This window comes from Monodon monoceros, unplaced genomic scaffold (assembly GCF_005190385.1).
Source record: "Monodon monoceros isolate NGI ecotype Baffin Bay Population unplaced genomic scaffold, NGI_Narwhal_1 Super_Scaffold_5, whole genome shotgun sequence".
NCBI classification, from domain to species: domain Eukaryota; kingdom Metazoa; phylum Chordata; class Mammalia; order Artiodactyla; family Monodontidae; genus Monodon; species Monodon monoceros.
In genome coordinates, this window is record NW_021703782.1 from 22,608,806 (window position 1) to 22,635,294 (window position 26,489).

The following is a 26,489-nucleotide window of genomic DNA, read 5'->3' on the forward strand; positions in this document are numbered from 1 at the left end:
ATATATAATTATAGCAAGAAAAGATGTGAAAGTATAAAACACACATTATTTAATTCTATTTAAAACAATTCTTTTAAGTTTAAAATTTTATGATAAATTGAAATTTCTCATTAATTGCTAATCACAAACTTTCATGTTTTGGACTATATAATATATTGGGGCTATTGATTATTGCTCCCTTTCTTTACAGGTACTATTAATTATCATTCAAATAAAAATTCTATTTCTTTCTGTTCCTATATAAATCTGACATTTACATTTGGTGAAAAGAGGGAAAAAAGGTCTCTTAAAATCTTCAAGTAAAACTTCAAAAACTTTTTCAGAAGCACGTTTAACACATCACAGTTTGCTCATAAGCACAAAATTTACAGTCAAAAGTTGCACATAAAGGGTTTATTTTAAATGTTTTAAGGATAGGATAGAGTTACATCATAATTATAAAAATTACTTACAGAATGAACAGATTTATATTGTTTATACTTCTAAATGCAGAGAACAGGGAACTGTCTACACATTGTATAAAATAAAATTAAAATTAAAAATGAATTCAAGCTTGAAAGATGAGGTCATTTACCTAATATTAAAATGCGAACACGAAGACCTCTGAACTATACACATTCGTTCGAACTGCACTAATGATGGAAAATACAAAAAGCGCAGCATTTCCAAGGAACCACAGACATTTTGACCATAATTATTTTCTGTTACAATAATTCCTGTTTTGTCTTTGGAGAACTGTCTTTTTTTTTTTTTTTTTTTAAGACAATCAGCTTCAACAATGTCTTCAGGCACTACAATTTGTGACAATCAAAACAGTCTTCTAATGGGTCCACAGCGTTCAGAGATTCAAGCCCAATGCACTTCAGGGTTTGGCACGTAAAACAATAATAGAAATGAAATCTGGTTTAGAAGCAACTGTGATTGTTTTAAGAATGCACAGTCCCTTCAAATGCTGCATGACATACACAACTGGAAAATCACCTTCGGTTGGCACTACATTTGCTTCACCAGTGCATCTTTATCCTACAACCACTGAAACAGCACAGTTAAGCAAATATACAGAAACTGAAACCAAATAAAAACAAAGATAGAAAACAAAAAACCTAAATATATTTAACATGCAATTTTAGTTAGTTACATTGAACATTCTACTTAGAATAGAGCATGCAAAAAAGGATGGTCTGCTTTTAAGGTTTTCCCTTGAAGCTTTACATGGCAGCCAGACATCACGCACGCACACACACACGACACAATAATACTATAGCAGGTCAATGAGAAAGGCCAATACATTTTATACAGAGATTCATGTCTTGTGTTGTCACAAGTCCCATGATAATTTTGGAAATTAATGTTGTATTCCTAGAACAAGGAACCAACATTCCGATACCAGGAAAATGCAAGCAATGCATGCAGATCTGAAACATGAGCCTAGACGAAGCCTGAAATACTCGGCTGGGGAGCAGAGTTAGTCATGGCATCAGGAAGTGTGGTTTAAGCCACCAAAAGAAAAAAGAATGGGAAAAAAAAAAGGAAAAAACAACAAAAAAAAGACCCCTTCCCCTTCCTTCAACCCTAAAGGCAATAAATGGAACAATGATTAAAATAATGATGATAATAAATCACGTCACATTCATCTAGAGAGATCATGTGGTATTAAAAGTTGCTAAAGGTACTTGCAGAAAAACCACAATGCAAGTCATTAAGTAATGCCAGAAATGTTTCAACTCAACTGACCCAACCCTCAGGATACCTCCAAAGGACTTTGTTTTTCAGTCTGAAGTCACTGTGTCCTGTTCATGCAGTGCACGCTGGACAACACACTCTCTGGGCCACATGTGTCCACTTGGGCACAGGGAGCTGGGCTCAACCTTGAGATTCACATGCAGGAACTCTTACAAGAGCCTCCAGGAGAACAGATGACAGATCTGTAGCATGACACTTGTTTCAAGCACAGGAGGAACATCTAAGACCTGGGTACCCACTACATGGAGAAGCTCACCCCTGGCTGCCCTCAGTGAGGCACTGGGCACGCTGGAGAGAACTGGGGTGCTGTATTTACATGGTGCGTGAGGTTACCACCCACCAGCACAACAAGGCACAGCCTTCCTGAAGGCAAAAATGGGCATCACACAAACCATGCAGAGCGCAGCCTTGAAACTACAGAATCTCTTAACATCAAGAACAGCCATGACAGACGTCACACAGACCTGGTGTTTGACTGAGATTCATATGCATTTAAGCTTTCTGCCCAAATCAGAGGTAAGATTTTCAATCTCCACAAGACTGGTTTCACATATCATCTTTCTCCTAGCTTTCAAACTGCCAGGGATCATCAAAAACAAAGTGATAGACTGATGTTCTGCTGCTAAATGAACCACTTTTGCAGTTCTATTTTAGTTAAAACAACCTTGCAGGAAAGGATTCAATGGCTAAGGGCTGCTATCAGTCACACCCACAAGCCTGTGCAGGTGACTGACCCTGATGTGGTAGGATCCACCAAATGGAATGAATCCACATCAACAGCATACCATGAGTAAGAACATACAGCACCACAAGAGGTGTCAGGAATTTAAGCTGTTATTTGTCTAGACATTCTTTGAGGGGAAAAGCCAAGGGGGAAAAGCCTTCTGACCATAATCATATATCAGTAATAACAGTAATAAAAATAAAGGTATCCCAGAGAACTTGTTAAAAGGCAACAACGTCATTCTTAAACTTACATTTCTAATATAAAAGCACTACGTTCTTCCAGGAACTTACCAAATACACATAAACCGCTGATATACTGTTGCCTTTTAAATCCATGTACTAAAATTCCAGATTACTAATTTGTACAAATAATGGACCAAATGTGCCATCCAAAATACACCTGCATTACACTATGTGGACCAAGTACCTGGGCTTTGCTTAAAAAGAAGTATTTATGATAAAAAATGTAAACAAATAATATACAAAGCTTAGAATTAAAGGCAGCCTTTTACCCAGATTTCTGTTTTGTAAAATTGTAATGTGGGTCATTAAATGTTCACAGGTGATTCATATTTGAATTTACAGTTTAAAGCCTCCAGACTGAAATGGTGCTCTGAACTTGACTTTCAAAATAAGCTGAATGTCCCAATGTGCTTCCTGTGCCCAAATTTAATTTTAAATAAACAGCAGTAATACACTGAATACACTAAATACAAATGGCTTGGGTCAGCACTCCTGTTAAACTGGAGAAAATTATGTAACCCCCACTCCAATCCACAAAGAAAGGACTGCCCATGAAGTGTGTGTGTGTGTGTCTGTGTGTCTGTGTATGTGTGTGTGTGCGCGTGCACACACATCTATGTGTATGTATATATACATTATATATGTATACACACAGATATAGATAGATAGGTAGATATAGATACATATATATCTCAAAAAAAGGCAATAACAAAAATACCAAACTATGCTTGCATTGTGGCAGCAGAATAACAGTGTTAAGCGTGAAGGGGAAAGTGGATAAGATCTACTACAGTTTTAAATGACTATGATACTAGCTTAACTTTTACCAGACTTGCCTGTAACTCCCTTCCAAACAGACAGACTTCTTTTAAGAGGAAGGAGTTCCTTACACAAAATGCTTTGTGTTCACATAAATCTGTACTATTCAGAACAAAACCAGTTCTGCTGGCAGAGATTGTGGGTTCGCAGGGACATTTAAGCTTTCATTAAACTGGAAAGCAATCAAGTCTTTATGTCTACAAATTATACATTTAATAGTTCCACAAATTTGGCAAAGTTCGTGATGACATCTAGGATGTTTTCACCAAATCGTAGACATAAATATGGAAATCATCATCAAACTTGATGAAATAGACAGACGGTTTGGCTTCTACTTGATGAATGACCATGCCAGTCCTTTTAGAGCCATCTTCTTTGGCATATTCCACTTGTTTGCCTACCAGGCTGTCCACAACTTCTCCTGGTTCCCTTTCTGCTGGAGGTGAATCATCTGTATTTAAAAGGGGGAGAAAAGAGAATTTAGAGTCAATTTTTAGATACACACCAACTCACATATCTATTTTAATAATTAAAAAAATTTTTTTTAATATCCTGAATTCATCTTGATTTTCTAGACCAAGAGTCAGCAAACTTTTCCTTCAAAGGCCAGACAATACATATGTTAGGCCTGAAGCCATACGGTCTCTGTACCAACTACTCAGCTGTATTGTTGTCACATGAGAGCAGCCACAGATGATATATAAATGAATGGTGTGGTTGTGTGCCAACAAAACTTTATTTACAAAAACAGTGTGCTGATCCCCAAGAGCTAGACATGTAAATGATTTTGAAAATCATAACCAGAAATTCCTTTGGCTTATATTTAGTTATAGCTATAATTACCTAAAGAGGGATGGACTAAAAGAAGGAAAGGGTCAAGAAAAGAACTAAATACAGTTGACCCTTGAACAACAGGGGTTTGAACTGCATGGGTCCACTTATACAGGGATTTTTTCCAATAGTAAATACACGATCTGCAGTTAGTTGAATCCACAGATGCAGAGGAACTGCAGAAACGAAGGGCTGCCCATAAGTCATATGCAGATTTTCAACTGCGCGGAGGATCAGTCTCCCCAACCCCCAAGCTTTCAAGAATCAACTGTAATTATACAACTTCTTTCTTTTTTAAAAAAATTTTATTGAAGTATAGTTGATTTACAATGTTGTGTTCTATAGCTTCTTAAAAATAAGGCTGTTTTACTTTGAAATAATTTCAAAGCAGATAATACCTACTGGGATTACTGAGAATGTGCCTAACTAAGTATTCCTGTCTTATCCTGTGAATCCTTAAAGCTTTTTTTCCCTCAACTTCATTTCATCACACATGGTCCTCTTAACCCAGTTTCAAAATAAAAGAGATTTCCTGTGCTATAAAAATAGGTGCTAAGTGAACTCCATCCTCAGACCAATTACAACTGAATCTCAGAGGATGGCTGAGGCACCTGAACTTTTTGAGAAGCCCCCAAGAAAATCTGAGTGTTGGAAAACACTGCCCGCCCTATGACCTAGCAAGAACTCTGTAAATTCTAGGAATACACATAAAATGAGAACAAATCACCACTGCCAACAATAAAGAAACAAAGTACAAAAAAGGGGAGCCAGGGGAAGGAGCTAGGCAGTTACAATTCTATTTTAAGAAACCCCTAACAGGTCCTGAATAACTCAAGCTCTTATCCATGTAGTAACAGAGAGCCTTCAAGTACGACAACCAGGTATCCTGGTTTGCCCAAGACAGTCAGTGCTTATGCCTGTAGTCCTGACACAATGGTTAGCAGTGCACCTTTTTATTTTCACATGTATCCTGGTTTGGATCATATCATGTATCTGTATTAACAGTAGTTTGCCTCTGTGATTATAATAAATTCTCTCATCGAATGGCATAATGTGAAACCTGCTATTCTGATCTCACACAACACAAACAAACCACCTGAGCATAGTGTTATCAGTTCTTTAAAAAAAGGAAGTAAAGAGGAAATCTAAGCTGAACTCTTCTTCAACAGTGCTCTTCCATCAAGCAGCAACATCATACCACACCACACTTTTGTGGCACCTCATGTGTACAAAGAAATTACAAACACATGATCGCCATACGTTTTACAGTAACCATAAGTGAAGAAGCCAAGGACTCAGAGGCCACTGCAGAGCTCTTTGTATCAGAACATCACAACAGCAACTAACAGCAAATAAACTTCCATACCACTCGAAAGAAAGGAGTGAGAGGATAAAGACGTGGTTGGTACAGGCAATGATTTAATCTGCAAATGACCTCATACTTTCTATTATCAAGTCAACAGTACTTGTTTTGGACATTTCTCTACAAAAAAGTTTAAAACTTCATATAGGTTGGAGGAAATGTTTTTATGGTATGCTCTCATATTTAAATTCCCGCCTATATAACACTTTCCATTACACATTTATAACAAATATACACGCACTTAAAAAAAAAAAATCTAAGAAGGCAGAAGTCAGGGCCAGATGAGCACATGAGTAGATTCAATGAGTGGCTTGTTCACAGGAAGAACCTTAAAAAAAAAAAAAAAAAAAAAAAAAAGGAACAGAGATGGTGTTACATTGCTAATATATCCAGTGTCTGTCAGTCGGCCATATCTGTCTAGGGCCAAGAATTCATGTGTTTGAGGAAAAGCTATTGAGTAGTTTAAAGAAAAAAAAAAAGGCTTATGCAAAAGTGAAATTAAGAAAATAATTTTATTCACAATAGCATCAAAAAGAATAAAATACTTAGGGCTATAAGAAATGCAAAAACGTATACTCTGAAAACTACAAAACGTTGATAGAAATGGAAAAAACTCAATAAATGAAAAAACATCCCATGCGCATGGGTCAATGGCTTAACTTAAGATGGCAATACGCCCCCGCCAAACTGATCTAGAGATTCAACGCAATACCTAACAGAATCCCAGCTGACTTTTTTGCAGAAATTGACAAGCTGATTCTAAAATTCATACGAAATTGCAAAGAACAGCCAAAACAATTCTGAAAAAGGAGGATTCACACTTCTTGATTTTAAAACTTATTATGAAGCAGTGTAATCAAGTGTGACACTGGCATAACTATAGACATATGGACAAATGGAATAGAACTCAAAGTCCAGAAATATCTCCATACCTCCATAGTCAAGTAATTTTTACCAAGGGTGCCAAAACCATTCAGTAGGAAAAAGAATAGTCTTTTCAAAAAGTGGTTTTCAGACAACTGGATTGCCACATGCAAAACAAAGAAGTTGGACATGACACATCATAAACAAATATTGACTCAAAATGTATCAAAGATCCAAGTAAGACCTACATGTAAGAGCTAAAACTGTAAGACTCTTAGAAGAAAACATAGGGGCAAATCTTCATAACCTTTGATTTGGCAAGGGTTTATTAGATATGACACCAAAAGCATGAGCAATAAAAGGAAAACTAGAAAAATAGGACTTCATCAAAATTTAAAACTTTTGTACTTCAAAGAATACTATCAAGAAACTGAAAAGACAACTCAGAGAATAAGAGAAAGTATCTGCAAGTCACATATCTGACAAGAGACTTATACCTATTGACTGTTACGACTCAATAACAGAAAGACAATGCAATTGAAAAACAGGCAAAGGATGTGAATAGATATTTCTCCAACAAGACACAAAAATGGCCAATAACACACGAAAAGATACTTGACATCTTTAGTCATCAAAAAAAATGAAAACCAAAACCACAATGAGATACCATTTCACTACCACTAGGATGGCTAGAATCAAGAAGTCAAGTAACAAGTGTTGGTAAGGATGTGGAGAAATCAGAACCCTCACACACTGTTGGTGAGAATGTAAAATGATGCAACCACTCTGAAAATCAGTCTGGCAGTTGCCTAAATGATTCAACCCAGAGTGATCACTATGCCTCATCAATTCCATTCCAAGGCATATACCCAAGAAAACTGAAAACAAATGTCCACTCAGAAACTTGTACACAATTCTTCATAATAACCAAAAAGAAGCAAAAAAATCCAAATATCCATCAACAGATGAATGAATAAACAAAATACAGTATATCCATACAATCGAGTTGTATTTGGTTATTAAAAGAAATGAAATACAGACACACGTTACAACATGGATGAGCCTTGAAAACATAAGCTGAGTGAAAGAAGCTAGTCACAAAGGACCCCACATTATATACACCATTCATATGAAAGTCCAAAGTCCAGAACAGGGAAAGTAAATTATTCTTGGCAAAAGGGTAAAAATTTCACAACCTATGCTTTGTGCATGACTAAAAGAATAACCACTTAACCCTAATAATTAAAATTGTTAAATGTATCTGCACAAGAGTTAATCAAATATCTTGCTCTAAAGATATCTGATTTATCAAATTATTTTTGAATTATCAAAATTAAAAGTTGTCAATCTATACTTACTAGAATCCGGCATAATGCGAAGGTCGCCTTCTTTATAATCATCTAAGAGCTGGTACATGTACAAGACAGGATCTTTTTCATAGGTGATGTAAAACCATGTGTTCATTATAGGGGCGCGTGCTAAGACCATTCCCCTCCACTCGTCTTTAGAGCCATCCTCGGTCTCAAACATGTGCTCCACTGCTTTGCCAATCATTGTGTCGGCTAGGTGTGCATCACTGATTCGAGATGTTGCTGGGGACAAAAAAGCAAACAATCGTTTACGTGAAAGAATCTGCTTTTTTCTTTTTTTTTTCTGAATTCATCTGTTCTTGGTACTGTACCTAATTAAAACTTTTAGTTTATTCAAGGTATAAAGTGTTTTTTTGTTATTGTTTAATAGATAATTATTTTTAAATTATGAGATAGAATTAGACTTACAGAAGAGTTCCAAAAATAATATTGTTCCCATATACCCTTTACCCACCTTGCCTTTTAAATATCTTATATAACCATTGACCATTTATGAAAACCAAGGTATTAACCTATTCAAGGCATAGGTTTTTACTCTTGCCCCTACAATCTATTTTTTACAGTAATCAGAGTAATATTTGTGGCCGTTATACCAGATTGTGTTGGTCATTTGCTTAAAATACTCCAGCACTTTCCTTTCATAATTTGAATAACGAACTGCTTCTCCAGATCCACAGCACATTGGCCATCATCCCCTGGCAGCCCTCTGCCCTCCTGCTCGTCACATACTGCTTGACTGCCTTACACCTCAGCAGCATGGGCATCTTTTCCTGGGATACCCTTGGGCTGACTATGGCCCCCACATCCTCGGGGGCTGGCTCTTCCTGAGCAGATGTCCTCCCAGAGGCTTTCCAGGACCACCCGGTGAAAATAGCCCCAACAATCAGTCACCTAACCAAGCTTGATTTCTTAAAGACATTTACCACTCTCTGCAGTTATCTTGTTTTACATGTTTGTTTACTTGCTTTTAGACTGCACAGTGATGAAAGCAAAGGCCTTTCCCATCTTGTTTCCAATACTGTGATCACAGGGGTTCAACATTTGTTGTATAAATTAATTATTTCAGAGGAAAGCAGGTTGTTCTAGATGGCCTGTGTGATTAGGAACACAGGCCTCCCTACTGGTGTATCAATAGCCCTCTGCAGCCCTGCTCTACATTAAAGACATAGGTGAAAAATTACAAGTTTCATTTTCTTTTTTAATATTGGGAAAATTATGGAGGAACCTACTGATTTTAAGGTTTATCCATTCCTCACATTTTAGACAATTATCTTTAAAAAAATTAGCACTTCTTACTCATGAGTCCTATTTTTGTCAAAGTTCAAAGGAACAAAGATTAGAATTTCTTGGTAAAGATACTGCTATCCAATTTTATCAGGACACTGTAAACACATACGGTAGTTTTCTTTGTTTAAGTATGCAATAATTACCCAAAATAACATAGAATTCCCCACTGTGCATGACACTATAGCAAAATCCCACTAGTTTTCTTCATACCAGAAGTTATCAAACTTTCTCATCTTAGGACTCCTTTACATTCTTAAAAGTTTTTGCGCATTTGTTTATATGGATGATAAATATCAGTACCAACTATTTTAGAAATTATAAATGACATATCTAAAAATATGTTAAAATACCTACAGAAACACATTTTTAATGAAAAATATTTTCTAACAAAAAATTAGTAAGAAATGTCTAGCTTTAAAAATGGACAGCTAGGGGCTTCCCTGGTGCCGCAGTGGTTGAGAGTCCGCCTGCCGATGCAGGGGACATGGGTGCGTGCCCCGGTCTGGGAAGATCCCACATGCCGCGGAGCGGCTGGGCCCGAGAGCCATGGCCGCTGGGCCTGCGCATCCGGAGCCTGTGCTCCACAATGGGAGAGGCCACAGCAGTGAGAGGCCCGTGTACCACCAAAAAAAAAAAAGGACAGCTAGAATCTCATATCTGTTTCAGCATTCAATCTGTTGTATGTACTTTTAGTTGGTGTATAAAATCACAAAGATATGCTGTTGAAAAAATATTTTATTAGTGTTCAGATAATTCTAGGTATTCTTCTATGATACCACATCAAAACTCAACAAGTGGTAGCTTTCCTTAAAGGTTAATTGCAATGTAGAATACGAAATCATTATCAATAAACTTCTGTCACACTATTAAATTAAAATTCATTTGTCTCCAGAATACATAAAGAACGCCTACAACTCTACAACAAACAAAACAAAAAAATCAAGTGACCTGATCAAAAAAGTGGGCAAAGGACTTGAACAGACATTTCTGCAAAAATGACATATGAACGGGCAAAAAGCATATGAAAGATTCTTAACATCACTAATCATCAGAGAAATGCAAATCAAAACCAACAGAAAATAACAAATATTGGTGAGGACGCGGAGAAATTGGAACCCTCGGGCACTGTTGGTGGGACTGTAAAATGTTAACAAACACTATGGAAAATATTACGTATGTAGGCTCCTCAGATAATTAAACACAAAATTACCATATGATTCAGAATTCCTGGTTAAATACTCAAAAGAACTGAAAGAAGGGCTCAAAGAGATATTTGTATACCCATGTTCACAGCAGCAGTATTCACAATAGCCAAAAGGTAGAAGGAACCCAAGTGTCCAATCATGGATGAATGGGGTTTGAAAAAATGTGGTATACACATGCAATGGAATATTATTCAGCCTTAGAAAGAAAGGAAATCCTATCACATGCTACAACATGGATGAATCTTGAGGACATTCTGCTAAAGGAAAGAATCTAGTCACAAAAAGACAAATACTACATGATTCTACTTATGATGTATCTAAAGTAATCAAATTCATAGAAACAGGATGGTGGGTGCCAGGGGCCAGTGGGAGGCAGAAAAGAGTAGCTGTTGTTTTAATGGGGAAAGAATTACAGACTTGCAAAATGAAAAATTTCTGGAAACCTATTCCATAACAATGTGAATATACTTAATGCCTCTGAACTGTACACTTAAAAATAATTATGGTAGTAAATTTAATGTTTTGTGTTTTTACCACAACGTAAAAAATCTGTCGGTCTTTGAATGGATCTTTCACCAATATATGATTTGGTAACATCATGCACTGCTCATATAGAAAATACTGTATTCACTGAGTTATGCAGATCTTCCAAATAGTGGGAAACTCCAGTGTATAACTGTGAAAGGATGAGAGTGAAAAAGGCAAATTATATCTTAAGATTTTTATGAAAATTAATTTTCACCTAATAAGCCTCCTGAATGGGCCTCTGGAAACCTCAAGGGTCCTCAGACTACACTTTGGGAACTGGTACTCTGTGACATCACATGCTTTTGGGTTGACTGACTTACTTTTCTCTCCATCTTTAGCTTAAGGAAAACAAAACTGTAACTTTAATGTACTGCCTTAAGCAAATCAGGAAAGACCATTTTCTTCCTACATGGAACATAAATGAAGTCCAAATAATTTTTCAGACTAAAGTATCATAGGGAATACCATAGTTAACTATTAATTAAATTAGGCATGTAACATATTGCTGCTTTGCACACAGGCCTTTGGATTTCCTTTTTTAAATTGCTTTTCTGTTTACAAAAGCAATCCATATCTACTGTTGGAAACAGAGATGGCCCAGAACTAGAAAGAAAAACATTAAGAAACCCTTAAATCCGATCACCAGAGATACTCATATATCTTCGGATATTTTGGTTTAGTCAAATCACTTTTTTATCAAGATAAAAGGTTTCTTTTGTCCTATGATGACAACAGAGCTAACACAGGTCATGTGGCAGAATGCAGTAAATTTCAAGTAAGCTAGCAGCCTTGCCCTTGAAGGGGTCAGAAACTAAAATTCTGGGTCAGAAAAAGAATGTATGATAATTACTGAGCACAAATAATTGATATAAAGGTGTGGATAATACTTTTTAAGCCCTGAAGGGAAGATTCTTCATTGTTAATTTCTAATGTGGAAAATGGACTGATGTCAAGATGAGGAGAAAAGAGGATGTGCTTCACGAGGAAGAATGTGTTCAGCTGAACTTAGACTAAAATGCCAAAGATTTACTATTACATAATTAGTTACCTTTGGTTAAAAATACAAATTTAAAGAAAGATTTCTGTGAAAACTGAACTATATTTATACAGGATGAATAAAGACAGTGTTTGCTATCTAAAGCAAGGATTAAAAAAATAACTTGCTGCTCTGGCAAAGTTAACTTGATGAGGAAGCACGTGTTCCAGGAACACAATGGCAAAAACAAAGGGGGAAAGGGGGGCTAGGTAAGCGCCTTCCCTTGACAATTTAATCCCAAATTTCTATCCTCCAAGTGCAGATCTGCTGAGGCTCTATTTGTAAATATATAGGCTTTTAAGGACAATTCCAAAAGCATAAACCAGATTCAAGCAATAGCAGCATCACTGTAGTAATAATAAGAAAACATTTCAAAGTAAATACTCTGAAGAAAGTAACAACTTGGGTGTATTCCGTTGATCTTAAAAATAAAATCATATTTTATTTTATTCTTAAAAATAAAACCAGTCATTATTATTTAACTGACACCTTATGCCTTAAGGAACCTAAGGTATCCAAGGCAAAACTGATTTGTATGACATTAAAAAAGCCATTCATTTCCCACAAACCTTGTACAAACGAACCCCAAAAATGTTGTAATAGAGTTCACATGTTTTGGTTGCTTAAATTTTGGCTGAAGGTACAATTATCACTTATATAATAATACACAATGATAAAAATTAACTTCACATAAAGATCCTAAAATAAATACATGAAATTTTTCTGAGCTATTATAATCTGATGAAATGAGCACATTGAATATTTGAGCTAATGAGAAATACTCTTACTCACCAGAGTCCAGATAAACTGAGCAAAATGTGGGAAATAATCATATTAGAAATTATTAGACTGTCGACTTCTTGGGGAACAATTTTATACATCTTTATATCCTTCACAGTTCCTTGAACTTTGGTTTTAGAACATTTGCTGAGCAGTTTTTGTGGTTTTAGGTGACTGATTTAAATGTGTATCAGAAGTACTTATGCTCCAATTAAAAAAAATACCAGTAATGCTAATAATCAAAAAGCATCCATTTCAATAATCATTTTTAAAGCTTATAACGCACAAACAGTAAAGAGAACTTACCAACTCTATCAGGGAGGACTTCAAGCGCAGAAACTCTTTCATCTTTATTAAGTTCTAGTCCATAAACACAGTCAAATCCATCGTATTTTATAAGATACAAAGAAGGATTTACAGGCACCTGGTCCAGAACGGTTCCTTTCCACTGGGTGATGGGGCCATTCCCCTCTTTCCACCCATGCTGAATCCTGCAGCCTACGATGTTCCGCCGGGGCTGGGAAACAGGTTTGCTCGGCCCCACACTGCTCCGATGTTTTCTGTATTCACACATATACACACGTAAGGTATCATCTCAAAAGTATGCACTCCTACCAACACAACTACTGCTAGCTAGCATGCTCCCATCACAGATGCTCCGGGTCCTATGCTAGCTAATGTTGCCACCACACTCGGGGTTCAGGTGGCTACAGGCAGCCATCTCCCAGTCCCACAGCCGTGCAGTGGTGGCTCGCAGGTGGGGCCTGTCTCTAGCAATAGAAGCTTCTTGTGCACCCTAACTGTGGACACGCAGAAAAACACAACTAGTCAATAGCAACTTAGCCTTAAAATTAAGTATCAGTTTTTCAGCTTTCTGAGTTTCCTTTAATTCAATCAACTCACAATTATCCAAATTAATCAAAGAAAGACAAGGGCTGACTACATGAAATAACCGCACATGCATATGGCTTTATAAAATAGAAATCCATTTCTCGTTAAAAAGAAACTCAATTTCACCCATTCTAATGCCCACATAATTTTGTCCCCACTGGCTTAAACAATAAGAATAAACTAGACATTTAACTTTTTCTTAAACTGGAGTCCAGGCTGGCTTCTATCCATGCATTTATACTATCATTACTTCTCTAGAAAACATAACCTTCAACACTTAAATTTGTAACAAATACTTAATGTAGTATGAAAAATTATTGAAGCAACACCAAACTACATTCTTTCTCAATTACAAACAATCGAAAAATCTACATACAATGTTTACAAGTAATACACCTGGCTCTCAATATCAGGGAAAAAATCTTCATTTCATGTAGAAATCCAGAGACAAGGGACAAGACTTGGCTTGAACGCAAGCTGAAGGCCAAAGCCATGCTGGCACATGGATGCTGCTATATGCCAAGAATGAAAAAATTTAGGGAGCAGAAGAGAACCCACTCATAAGAACCCAGAGCTTATGTGGGCATAAAGCTCTCATCTGGTAAACCACAAATAAAAGTGGTGAACAAATGGCATAAATACAAATAAACTTTTAAAAACAAGCAATTTATTGTAGCCTGTAATATTTAAAACTACAGTTTTATATATTTTAAGTAGACCAGCTTGGTAAACTTAGTGGTTTTGTGAAACAGAGAAACAGGTTACAACAAGATATTAAAGCTGTCTCAAGGAGGCCTAGAATCAGTTGACACAGTCCTTTACCTAAGCAAGATAGGGAACACCATTTGGGGAACACCTCAGAAGGAAAACTTCTCCAGTTGGACTGTAAAAGGGTTCAAAAGGTTATATGCAGGACATGAGACCAGAAAACGCTGTGTCTAACCCAGCCCTTAAGTCTCTGCAAACACCCAGCCAAATGGCCTTCCAGGAAAGGCAGAGCCCTGAACTGAGGACACATACTGAGAATAACATCCTGAGTAGGGTGAGGCCCATGGGTAAAGGAAAGATGAGGTTCAGATGCTTACAGGGTGGGCCCAAAGGAGGCTGACCTCAACAGGTATCACATAGGAGACTATACAGAGAAACTTGAGTATGCCATGGGAATACTGAAGAGCTCTGCAGCAAGGATAGCTGTCCTGGAATACTCTCACCCCTTCTCATGTACAAAAGTCTCGGGAGAGAACCATGGTGGCACCAATGGGCAACGGAGGCAAACCCAAAAATATGCCCACAAGGCAGATGGAAATTACCACCTAACATTATGCACATAACAGAGGCCATGAAAGAGGAACTTACATCAAAAACGTAAGAGCCCAGATGAGAGACAGTTACACAAGAGAAGATGTGAGAAAAATCAGACACAGTCAACAAACAAGCAGCAATTTGAAAACTTTTCAGAAATGAAGGCTAAACTAGAGGAACATGGAAGAAATTGACACCATGGGGCATTTAAGGAAAACAGATAATAAAAAAGAGACAGATGGGAACAGATGTGAAATTCCAACTTCCATGTAACAGAATCACCCAAAAGCTAAAATGAGAGGAACAGAAAGAATACTAAAATAATACAAGAAAAATATCCAGAAATAAAAGACTTAAATGTACACACATGCCCCTGGGAAAACTGACCCAGAACTACTGACACTAAGACAGTCTAGTGAAACAAACAAACTTTAAAGAAAATAACATCTCGTGGGCATCCAAGCAAAAGAACTGCATCATGTGTAAGGATAATCACATGTGTAAGGAAAAGAAAATCACACAGTGACACCGTGCGTGTGCCACCAGATAACCGAGTGACAAACTTAAGGTTCTCAGGAAAGGAAATGTGAGGTGAGGGTTTTACAGGCAGCCAAGAATTCTATACTGACCTCCAAGTAAAAGTATACAGATAAAACTGTGTGAACACATAAGAACGCGGGGAATACTGTTCTCACAAATGCTTCCTGAAGAAGTTAACAGTTGGCCATCCATATCCATGGGTTCCACATCCTCAGATTCAACCAAACATGGATAGAAAAATCCCAAAATTCCAAAAAGCAAAACTTGAATTTGCCATACGCAGGCAACAATTTACCTGTCATTTACATTGTATTTACATAGTGTTTACACTGTATTAGGTATTATGAGTAATCTAGAGATGATGTGAAGTATATGGGAGGACTTATGTGGGTTATGTGCAAATACTATGCCATTTTATATAGGGGACTTGAGCATCCATGGATTTTGGTATGGTGTGAAGGGTCCTGGAACCAATCCCCCTCGGACACCAAGGGACGACTGTACAGGACAGAGTTTCAGATAATCAGGAACGCCTGGGGACTTCCCTCGTGGTCCAGTGGCTAAAACTCCGTGCTTCCAATGCAGCAGGCCGGGGTTCGATTCCTGCTCAGGGAACTAGATCCCACATGCCACACCTAAAGATCCCACATGCCGCAACTAAGGCTTGCTGCAGCCAAATAAATAAATATTAAGAGGGAGAAAAAGAAAGAACACTTAGAAAAGTTTCAGCACAGAGCTGATAGTAAGCAATGAATATCTCTTACTATAGAACAAACACAGGAACAAGAGAAATAGAGTAGTATTTAACTATTACCTGCTCTGAAAATACAGTTAACACTACTCTGAAAAGGGGAATGAAAGAAGAATACGTAAAGTATAAGAAGCTCACCAAGCAAAAGAATATTACTTGGAACAAAGTACCTGATATTAAATGGAGAGAGAAAGGAGAAAAGCAAGAGCTAAATTCAATATTGTTCATAGTAAGGAACCAATCTATATAACCTTAAATGAATTAATAAGATTAATTTTAAAGGACTTCAGTATAAAACTTAGTGGAGAGGAAAAAACCTTAATAACATATTATCGAGTCTGTAACTTGTAACTACTACTAATACTCAAACCCGAAAGAAAGTGAACCTCAAGACCTTTTCATAATCCCTGAAAATGTGCCACTACATCCAACTGGCCCTCTGTAGGGATATGGCTGGTGAAGGTGATTACATTCCTCCTTTAGAATACAAGAATCTTTGCTAGCATTATGTTTTTCTTCAAATAGACAATTACCTATCTTCTTTTGATCTTTAGGCAAAAGTCCTTGTGTTTCATCCTGTGTACAGAATCAGGCTTTCTTCACAGCAAAGGCAGAGGTTGGTTCCCAAAACTCACTGAAGAAAGAATTCAGTCATATGCACCATTTTGTAATTCACACAGACATTCCATTATTACTACCAAAATTATAAGCAAATTCAGCATCTTCACCAGTGTGATGGTTAATTTTAATGTGTCAGGTTGGCTGGGCCACAGTATTCAGGTATCTAAATCAAGCATTAGATGTTTTCTGTGAAGGTATTTTTCTACATGAAACTAAAATGTAAATCAACAGACAGACTGCCTTCCATAACATAGTTGGGCCCCATCCAATCAGTTAAAGGTATTAAGAAAGAGTGTTCGCCCCCCACAAAGAGGCAATTCTACCTTCAGACTCAAGCGGCAACATCAGCTCTTCCCTGGATCTCCAGTCTCTCTATGCACGCACCATTGGTGCTGTTTCTCTGGAAAACACTGACTACAAACAGAAAAGATTCCATCCTAGATTCAGAGGCATGAAATTTTCTACTACTATGATTCTCAACAAAACCAATATAAACTTAGCCATTGATAGCAGGAAAGGGCAACTGGAAGACTCAGAGCAGTGATTTTCTAGTTCAGTCACTCATCCTTTCTATACTCATTAGTGGCATTCTTCTGGAACCGCAACTGCTTCTGAAGAGGGAGACGCTTGATGCTTTCTAATCACATTTCAGAACAAGCAGTTTTTATCCTGGTCACCTCCAGTGGTACAGTACACAAGGCTCTCCTCCATCTTCTGAACAACACAAGGGACTCAAATCTAGCCAGCAAGCATCCCTATTCAAAGTGGCTCCTATATCCTTTAATTCTGAAGAAACACAATCCCTCCTTTTTGCATGGATTTTATTTCCTCACTTTCTTTAAGGGAACTTTAATCATTAATTTTTAAAAATATTTATTTATTTTTGGCTGTATTGGGTCTTCGTTGTTGTGAGCGGGCTTTCCCTACTTGCGGTGAGCGGGAGCTGCTCTTCATTGCGGTGCGCGGGCTTCTCATTGCGGTGGCTTCTCTTGCTGCGGAGCACGGGCTCTAGGCGCACAGGCTGCAGTAGTTGTGGCACGCAGGCTCAGTAGTTGTGGCGCACGGGCTTAGTTGCTCCGCGGCATGTGGGATCTTCCCAGACCAGGGCTCAAACCCATGTCCCCTGCATTGGCAGGTGGGTTCTTAACCACTGCGCCACCAGGGAAGCCCTTAATCATTAACTTTTGCTGTGGTAAATAATATGCTTGGTCTATTCTAACATTTTGCTTTGTGTTTCTGTTTGCAATGCTTTGTCTCATTTCCTCACCCCTTTCTTCGTTTACCTATACAGCTAGGATGAGCAAGGTTTCTTTGCACCAAATAAAGCTTCTAATGGAAGCTGTAGGAATCTATAGATCTTATTTCTAAACTTACAGCAATTACTTCTAACTTCCTAAATATCCTATTTAAATTCCCTGACAGTCCAGTGGTTAGGACTCCATGCTTTCACTGCTGAGGGTGCGGGTTCGATGCCTGGTCAGGGAGCTTCCCACAAGCCACATGGCTCGGCCAAAAAAAAAAAAAAAATCCTATTTAAACTTACAATTTTCTATTAAAATTTACAATTAATCAAAACCTATACTATCCCTTCCCCGGTCCAAGCAAGACTAAAAGTAACAAAAAAATTCTTAGTAAAAGAAGGAAAGAATTTTAAAAACAAACACCTTAGCACCTAGTAACCCCTTCCTGGCCACTTTCACCACACTGCTGAAATTCAGTCTTTTGTTCCAAACTGTTATTTATCTTGCTACTATCTTAAAAATAATTTTAAAAAAACATTTCCTTATTTAGAAGTAAACAAGAGGATTTTTGTTGCTTTCTGCAACATTTATATTTTTCTCACGTACTGGGTTGGCCAGAGAGTTCGTTCGGGTTTTCCCGTAAACCTGAACTTTTTGGCCAACCCAATATATTTGGTCTTTCTAGACATGTCCTCTGGTAAGTCAGATAGGGTTAACAAATGCAAACTCCAAATTCTTGCAAGCCTCAAAATATTATTTTGTTCTCATCCTTGACTTGCTTAGGTATACAAGGCAGGCTCAGATTCCTTTTCCCCTCAGTACCTTTATTGCAAAAAGGTATTTTCATTGTCTTCTACCTTCCAGAGTTGAGAGATACCAGATGCCAATCTGATCCTTGCTCCTTTGAGGGTAACCCATCTTCCTCTTCAAGTTGCTTTTAGAATTTTGTTACTGGATTCTGAAATGTTACCAGGACTTGTGACATATGTTTCTAATTATCCCTCACTAGCACTTGGTCAATCTCTTGAATTAGGTAAAACAGGCTTGAATTTCAGTCTATCTATTGAATACCTTACATAATATTTTTAATTTCTATGAACTGATTATTTCTTTATCTTGAATGATTTTTCTTTTTAATGAACACACCTTCTGATATCTGAGGATAATTTTCACTTTTCCTGATTCCTTGTGAAATTCTGGGTTTAGCCTTGTCTTTGTTGAGTCTGCTGCTGTCTGAGTGGCAGCTTTCTTAACACTTGCAGAATCCTGGTTAGCTGCCCTGTTCCATGTATGACTTTCTTTGGTGCTATCAGTGTTCCTCAGGTGCCTGATGATCCTTGGTGTTCACACTTCAGATGCAAGGAAAGATTAAGTGGTATCTGTAGCTGAGATGTATTTCTTCAGCCAAGTCAGGGTCCCTGGTGTCTGAGTATTAAGTACAGGTTCTGATAAAGCAGCCAGGACCCAGGGAATTGTGAAGCAGCTGAGACTGAGTAGCAACTTCAAGTCAGGGGAGGTAAGGTGAGCATCTACTGCTTAATGGTTTCTCACCCATAATGATTCAGACGACTGCAGCCAGTCTTTGCTCTCCCTGACCTGAATAGATTCTAGGGGTCTAGTTTGAACATTTAACTTTTTCAACTTTTTGGAGGTCTTCCTTTGCAGCTGAAAGTGGTTGGGAGTTCCTTGGCTTAGCTGAGTTTTTATATAAATCTATTCCCATCTGCTGTATATCTTGCAGAGATTTCTCAGTGTTCTGGTCTGCTGGTAGGATGATCTTTCTACACCAATAACAAAAACTGCAAATTTAATGCAAATTACAATGAAGTACTATTTTCTAACTGCTTACAGAATAAATACAACCCTCCTAGTGAACAATCTGGCAATCCACTGTCCCAGTAATTCCAGGTCTAGGAATTTATCAAAAGAAAACAGTGGACAAGCACAAAGCTACAGCTACAGTGAAGTTCTGAGCAGTGTTCATACCAGGGAAAACTGGAAATAAAAAATGTTCAATAGGTCTCACTGAATTAATAAGTAATAGTGTATCTATATGATGAAATAACTACATAGCTATTAAAATCACAGAAAAAACATGACATTTTATTCCTTGGCTTGTAGACACATCACTCCAATCTCTGTCTTCACATAGCCTTTTCCCCTATAAGTCTGTGTCCAAATTTTCTTCTTATAAAGACACCAGTCATTGAATTGGGGGACCTCCGTAATCCAGTATGACCTCATCCTAACTTGATCACATCTGCAAAGACCCTATATCCAAATAAGATTACAGTCAGTTTCCAGGTGGACACGAATTTTGAAGGACATTATTCAACTCAGTACATACACCCCTCAGAGTCGTTGCAAGGAATAAATGAAATAATGTTTCCAAAGCACTTAGTACTGTGCATGGCAGGGCACACAGTAGGACACACAATTATCCATACAGATATGCAGAAAAAACCTTTTAAAACATACATTAAATTATTAACAGGTGTGATCTCTGGATGATGGCATTAAAAATAATTAAGTTTTCTTCCTCTGAATTTACCTGTGTTTTCAAATTTTTCTGACTTAAGTATTTTACTTTCATAGGCAGATAAAACACAATTTTTAATTACTCTTAATGCAATGGATGTCCTAATTCTGCAATAAACTATATATAAAAACAGATTTATACATATTAGTGTTATCAATTCCAAATTTTATTTCTGTTGCCTTTTTTTTACATCATTTCACTAGTTCTAAAAGAAGAATTCAAGGAGATCTAATATAGATATCATTTCTGCCCAATTTATTTAATAAACAACTTAATTTGATCGAAAGGAGGAGGTAAAAAAGAATGAATGGATGGGACTTCCCTGGTGGTCCAGTGATTGGGACTCTGCGCTTCCAAGGCAGGGGGAACGGGTTTGATCGCTGGTGAGGGAACTAGGATCTCACATGCCGCGTGGCGCGGCAAAAAAAAAAAAAAAAAAAAAGAATGGATGCCTCAACGAATACTAAAGACAAAAACAGTAATTAGAATAATATACTACTTTTTAAAATCATCAGTCAAGCTTTCCAATTATTGCACCTTGAATGCCTAAACTGTTCAAATACCCTTGCAGCCGAAGTTTACAAAGAAGAATGTTTAAAAATATTTTTAAACGTATGTTAAAATATTAAATATTATTTAATATTAAGAGTGTAGAAATATGTAAGTTTTTGATAAACTGATTTAAGCTCTTCCAACTATAACATCTACTAGAAGACAAGGTTTAGAACTTCCCTAAATTACAAGAAATATACTAAGAGTATCTAATATTGGGCAAAATGTTGATAATTGCTGAAGCTGGATGATAGGAATTCGGGATTTATTATACTACTTTATTTTTGTGTGTATTTGAAATTTTCCGTACTAGAAAAGTTAAGAATTATATATTAAACAAACTCTAACATTTTACTTTAATTTCTAATTGCTAATTCAGATTCAAAAATCAGTAAGAAAAACTTTAAGGGGGGACTTCCCTGGTGACGCAGTGGTTAAGAATCCGCCTGCCAATGCAGGTGACATGGGTTTGAGCCCGGGGCCACAAAGATCCCACATGCCGCGGAGCAACTAAGCCCGTGCACCACAACTACTGAGCCTGTGCTCTAGAGCCCGTGAGCCATGACTACTGAAGCCCGCGCACCCAGAGCCCATGCTCTGCAACAAGAGAAGCCACCGCAATGAGAAGCCCGCACACCACAACAGAGTAGTCCCTGCTCACCGCCACTTAGAGAAAGCCCACGCGCAGCAACGAAGACCCAACGCAGCCAAAAATAAATAAATAATTATATACATAAAGAAAAAACTTTAATAAAAATTAAAGCTTACTTACATGAGTTGAAATAGTATATATAAAAGCAAACAGTAAGAATATGTCAGATTACTGGAAGAAGATATAAAAAGAACACAAACACACGTGTGTCATCTCTGGACAGTTCAATCTAAGAATAGTACAGGGAATTCCCTGGTGGTCCAGTGGTTAGGACTCCTCACTTCCACTGCTGAGGGCCCGGGTTCAATCCCTGGTTGGAGAATTAAGATCCCACAAGCCACACAGCATGAACAACAACAAAATTTTTTTAATAAATAAATAAGAGCAGTACAAATAAGGATGTGAGATTAATGATTTAAAGCAATGAACTTTTAAAATTTAAAATAACAGTTCCTTTAATATGGTGATGTTGTTTTATGTTCTCCCTGGATATATTATTTTTAACAGCCTTAGTCTCTGGTATTTTCTTTGGGAAAAAAGTCTAAAATGTTTTTAACTATCATTTACTAGGTAGTCAATAAACAGCAATACTGTAAACAAATACCAAGACACTTCATTCAACTGAAGACATATGGAATTACATAGCCAAGGGCAAATAAAAAGCTGCATCCCTTCAAGATCCAAACAATTCAAGGATAAAAGCAGAGAAACAAGAATTAAACATCTATAATCACTTTCCTTGTTTCTTATCTCCAGAAGCTATAAATGGCTTTTCTTGTAGTTTCAATGGGAGAAAATGGTGACCAAGTACACAGCATCCAATCATCCTTCATTGCTGTAATTTTGTGTACTCATTTCCAAACAACTTGACTTAGTTATCTAATGTGCTTTAAGATATCAGCTCTGTTAATGGTCTAGGCCAGTGCTTCTCAAACTTTGGCATGCATTGAATCACCTAGAGAGCTTTTGAAAAAAGATACCCAAGCCCTGCCCCAGAGACTCTGGGCTCCATTCCGCAGGTCTGGAGAGGGACCAAAGACTTTCTAACAAGCTTCCAAGTGCTACTGCTGCTGGCACCAGACCTTTGTTAGTAGAGCTGATCCAGAAAAAACACTAATTTCTATCCATCCATGTGCCCAAAAAAGATAAACTGAGAGTGCAGAAGATATTTCTGTACTTTGCTCAATACTTTAAATAAGTTCTCAATGTACCATTCCAATTACTTGGTCATCAAGAAAAGAATTCCTAAGAACAAACTAGTGGTTACCAATAGGGAAAGGGAAGTGGGAGGGGAAAAATAGGGATAGGAGATTAGGAGGTACAAACTACTATGTATAAAATAAATAAACTACAAGGATATATTGTACAGCACAGGGAATATAGCCAATATTTTATAATAACTATAAATGGAGTATAATCATTAAAAATTGTGAATCACTATGTTGTATACCTAAAGCTCACATAATATAAATCAACTATACCCCAATTAAAAATAAATCTGTTTTAAGACCTTTCATCTTTTATCTAGACTCCCTTATTGACTTAAGTTGACTACTGTTTCTCATCAGTAAATATCTTACTTTTATAGTCAATATTTAAAGGCACCATACTTCTTCAAGTTAAATTTTCAACCATTACAATTCTACTATGAACCAGTAAATGACTGCCACACACCATGTACTTTGCTGTATGAATTAATTACTGACCTCTTTCCTTATTTTATTTAGTATTGTGAGATAAAAGCAGTTTCCTTACTTTATGTTCCAGCAGATTTCAAAAGAAACTATTAAGGCAAATAATTATCTTTCTGCAAAATGCACACCAGCAAGTCGAGAGAGAAAAAACTGCTTCTCTAGTACTTGTTGCTTGATAAAAGTTCTACAGCTGATACGGTCATTCCCAGCTTAAACTGGCAATATAAAAACAAGATGGAGAAAGTCAAGTTTTCCATCCAAATCACTATGGTTTTTTCATTATTTTGTCTACACAGTGTACACCCTGAGGATATCAGAGATGTCCATGGCAAACATCCAAATGCCTCAAGGGTCTTCCAAAGCACTAGTCACTTTCACTGGTGTTAATAACAGTTACTGGCAAATTGATTAAAAAGTATTACATATTTGACCAATTTAAGATTGTCAATACCATGGATCATTTAGATGCTTGCTCCAACTGTTATCTAGTCTGTGTGTTTAGGACAGAAATAATATATTTTTCAGATATGAGACAACAAAACATACAGTTCAGGAAATAGAATGTGGTAGTTAATATGGGCTTTAAAATCAGACTGTCCTATTTCTGAATCCTAGCTCAGTCACTTCTTATATGTATGACCTCAGACAAGTTACTTAATCTCTCTGTGCACGGAAGAATTCATGGTCCCTACCTGACAGGGATGCCATGAACACTAAATGAGACTACACCAGGGACACAAGGAGGAGGATCATAGTGACAGTTTTGGTTGGTGACTAGTATTGGTATCTTATAAAATGAAAGGAAAACATTCCCTGGAAATCCTCAACTTAGCATGTAATAGCTCCTGATCCATTTTCTAAATGTACATTAGTAGGAAATACACCAAAGCCCAGTCATACCTTCCAACAGTACCCTGAAATGTAAATCTATCCACTATTCCAATTAGGAAGAAAAGAGCCAGATTTACATTTGAAAACTAAAACAAAGAATCACTGTAGCTAAATTCACCTTACATGTCCCCCAACTACACTTCCCTTCAAGATGTAACTTCAGTGCAGATTTCCCAAATAACCTCCTGGGAAGCCAGGAAAGGCTTGTCCACCAGCTTGTCCCCCAAACACACCAAGGATCCTAGCCCGCAAGAAGTACAAAAGTTTGTTTCTATTTACTTTAAAAAATGAGAACAAGACTCAGCTACACAACGTTTCTGGGTGCAGAGGTACTGCTCCAAGCACTGGAGACCTGATTACCCGAATCCCCTAGCACCCACGGGGACGGGAGGTGCCGTTCTCAGGACGGTGGCTCTGCCAGCATTTGTTTCCTGGGAGCTCCTGTGACTCTCTCAAGCAAGCAGAGGCGTCTGCACATGGAGTTATTATTGCTCAGTCTCCCTATTCCAACACGGGAAGCGAGAGGAGGCATGACCACGGGTCAGTGGCTGCACATGAGGAGTCCCGAGTGCCTTACTTTCTGGAGAGCCACAATGGGGGCAGGCAAGGAGAGTGAGGCTCCAGTTCTGCTTTCCTATATTTGTTTGCTATAAACACCTCATCTGTAGAAAGGATTCTATGATAAAAAGCTGAAAACCTTGTTGTTCTAGTCCAACACCATGACTTTACATGAGTTAAGCAGAGCACATGAGGGAACTTGGTAAGGCCCACAGCTGAGCCAGTGGGGCTTCCCACTCCAAGGCCAGCCTCTCCAACAGCCATTATTCCCACTCACCCTTCCAAGGACAACTATTAACACCTTTCACTTGTGAAATGTGGAAACTTTTCAGTTTTTTTCCATCCCACCCATCTTCAAATTTGCACTGAGATTAGAAAAAATAGGAAAATGACTGATAACTTTTCCTTTCATTTCAACTTCTCCCTTTTAATATGTTCAAAATGTCTACCCTTTAAGTGAGACAAGCACACCTCATATTAAAGCACTAGATCAAGTTCCCTGCATCATACAACATACAGGATGAGAAACCTTTTAGCTGTACACATATGAACTTCAAAAATTGAACAGGTAGGTATTCAAGCCTTGTGTTTTAGGGGAAAAAAGATGAAGAGTTCTGGTTTTGCAAAGTTAATGTGTAATTTACTTTCATTTCCCACTGTATTTAAGGTTTTTTTCATTACCTTCTATTTGTGCCAAGAGGTGGTGTACCATTTATGGTAATGATATGATAATTAGTGGAGATATATTACATAAATTATCAGATTACTAGATATGGCAGAAGATGTGAAGGTGATGGGCAAATAAATGAAATTTGAGAAACGCTTTATCAAACCTCAGGACTTGCCTTATCTTCATATTTTTACTTTCCAAGTCATTTCTTAAACTGAATATCACAAATATTTACATTACATATACAAGTATTCATTTAAATAGAGACATATTTAGTTTAATCACCAACAATTACTGAAAGGCACCTTTATTCATCCAAACCTTCCACAAAAGCCCAGAGGACTCACACTCTTTGACCACTACAGTGCGGTGACCAAGAGGTACAAGCATTTCAATATGAGTAATTTGAAAATAATTGCTATGGGGAGAGTCTTAGGAGGTGCTAGGGTCAAGGAGAGTCTTCCATATTTAACAATCCATGATTAAGACTCATACAATCATAACTGATTTGTTAGAGAGGGTTCCATGGTGCAGTAGCCGTCACTACTGCACAGTAGTGGATACTGTGGATACTTGTAAAATCTATTAAATAAAATACAGTACCAGTGGATATTGTTATTTAAGATAGTATCTCAATTTTCTTTTTGGACATAACTACATTACACACAAAAGAAGATTTCAGGGAGGAAAAAAGTTGCTTCTACTCTCTAGTACCTATAGAATTTAGGATTTATAACACATTTGTCACTTAAAATTATCTTTCAACATACTTATGCTTTCTCTAAATTACAA

General features: G+C 37.3%; 1 protein-coding gene across 1 annotated transcript in view; it reads right to left on the reverse strand.

Annotated features, from left to right (window-relative positions):
- Nucleotides 1-717: 717 nt before the first annotated feature.
- SPIN1 (spindlin 1) overlaps nt 718-26,489 on the reverse strand; it is a 59,373-nt gene continuing 33,601 nt past the window's right edge. The window contains exons 4-6 of the mRNA XM_029203127.1: nt 13,102-13,355; nt 7,948-8,181; nt 718-3,982 (exon numbers count right to left, since the gene is read on the reverse strand). Of these exons, the coding sequence (XP_029058960.1) occupies nt 3,783-3,982; nt 7,948-8,181; nt 13,102-13,355 (688 nt within the window). The 3' untranslated portion in view covers nt 718-3,782. The remainder of the gene's footprint in view (nt 3,983-7,947; nt 8,182-13,101; nt 13,356-26,489) is intronic.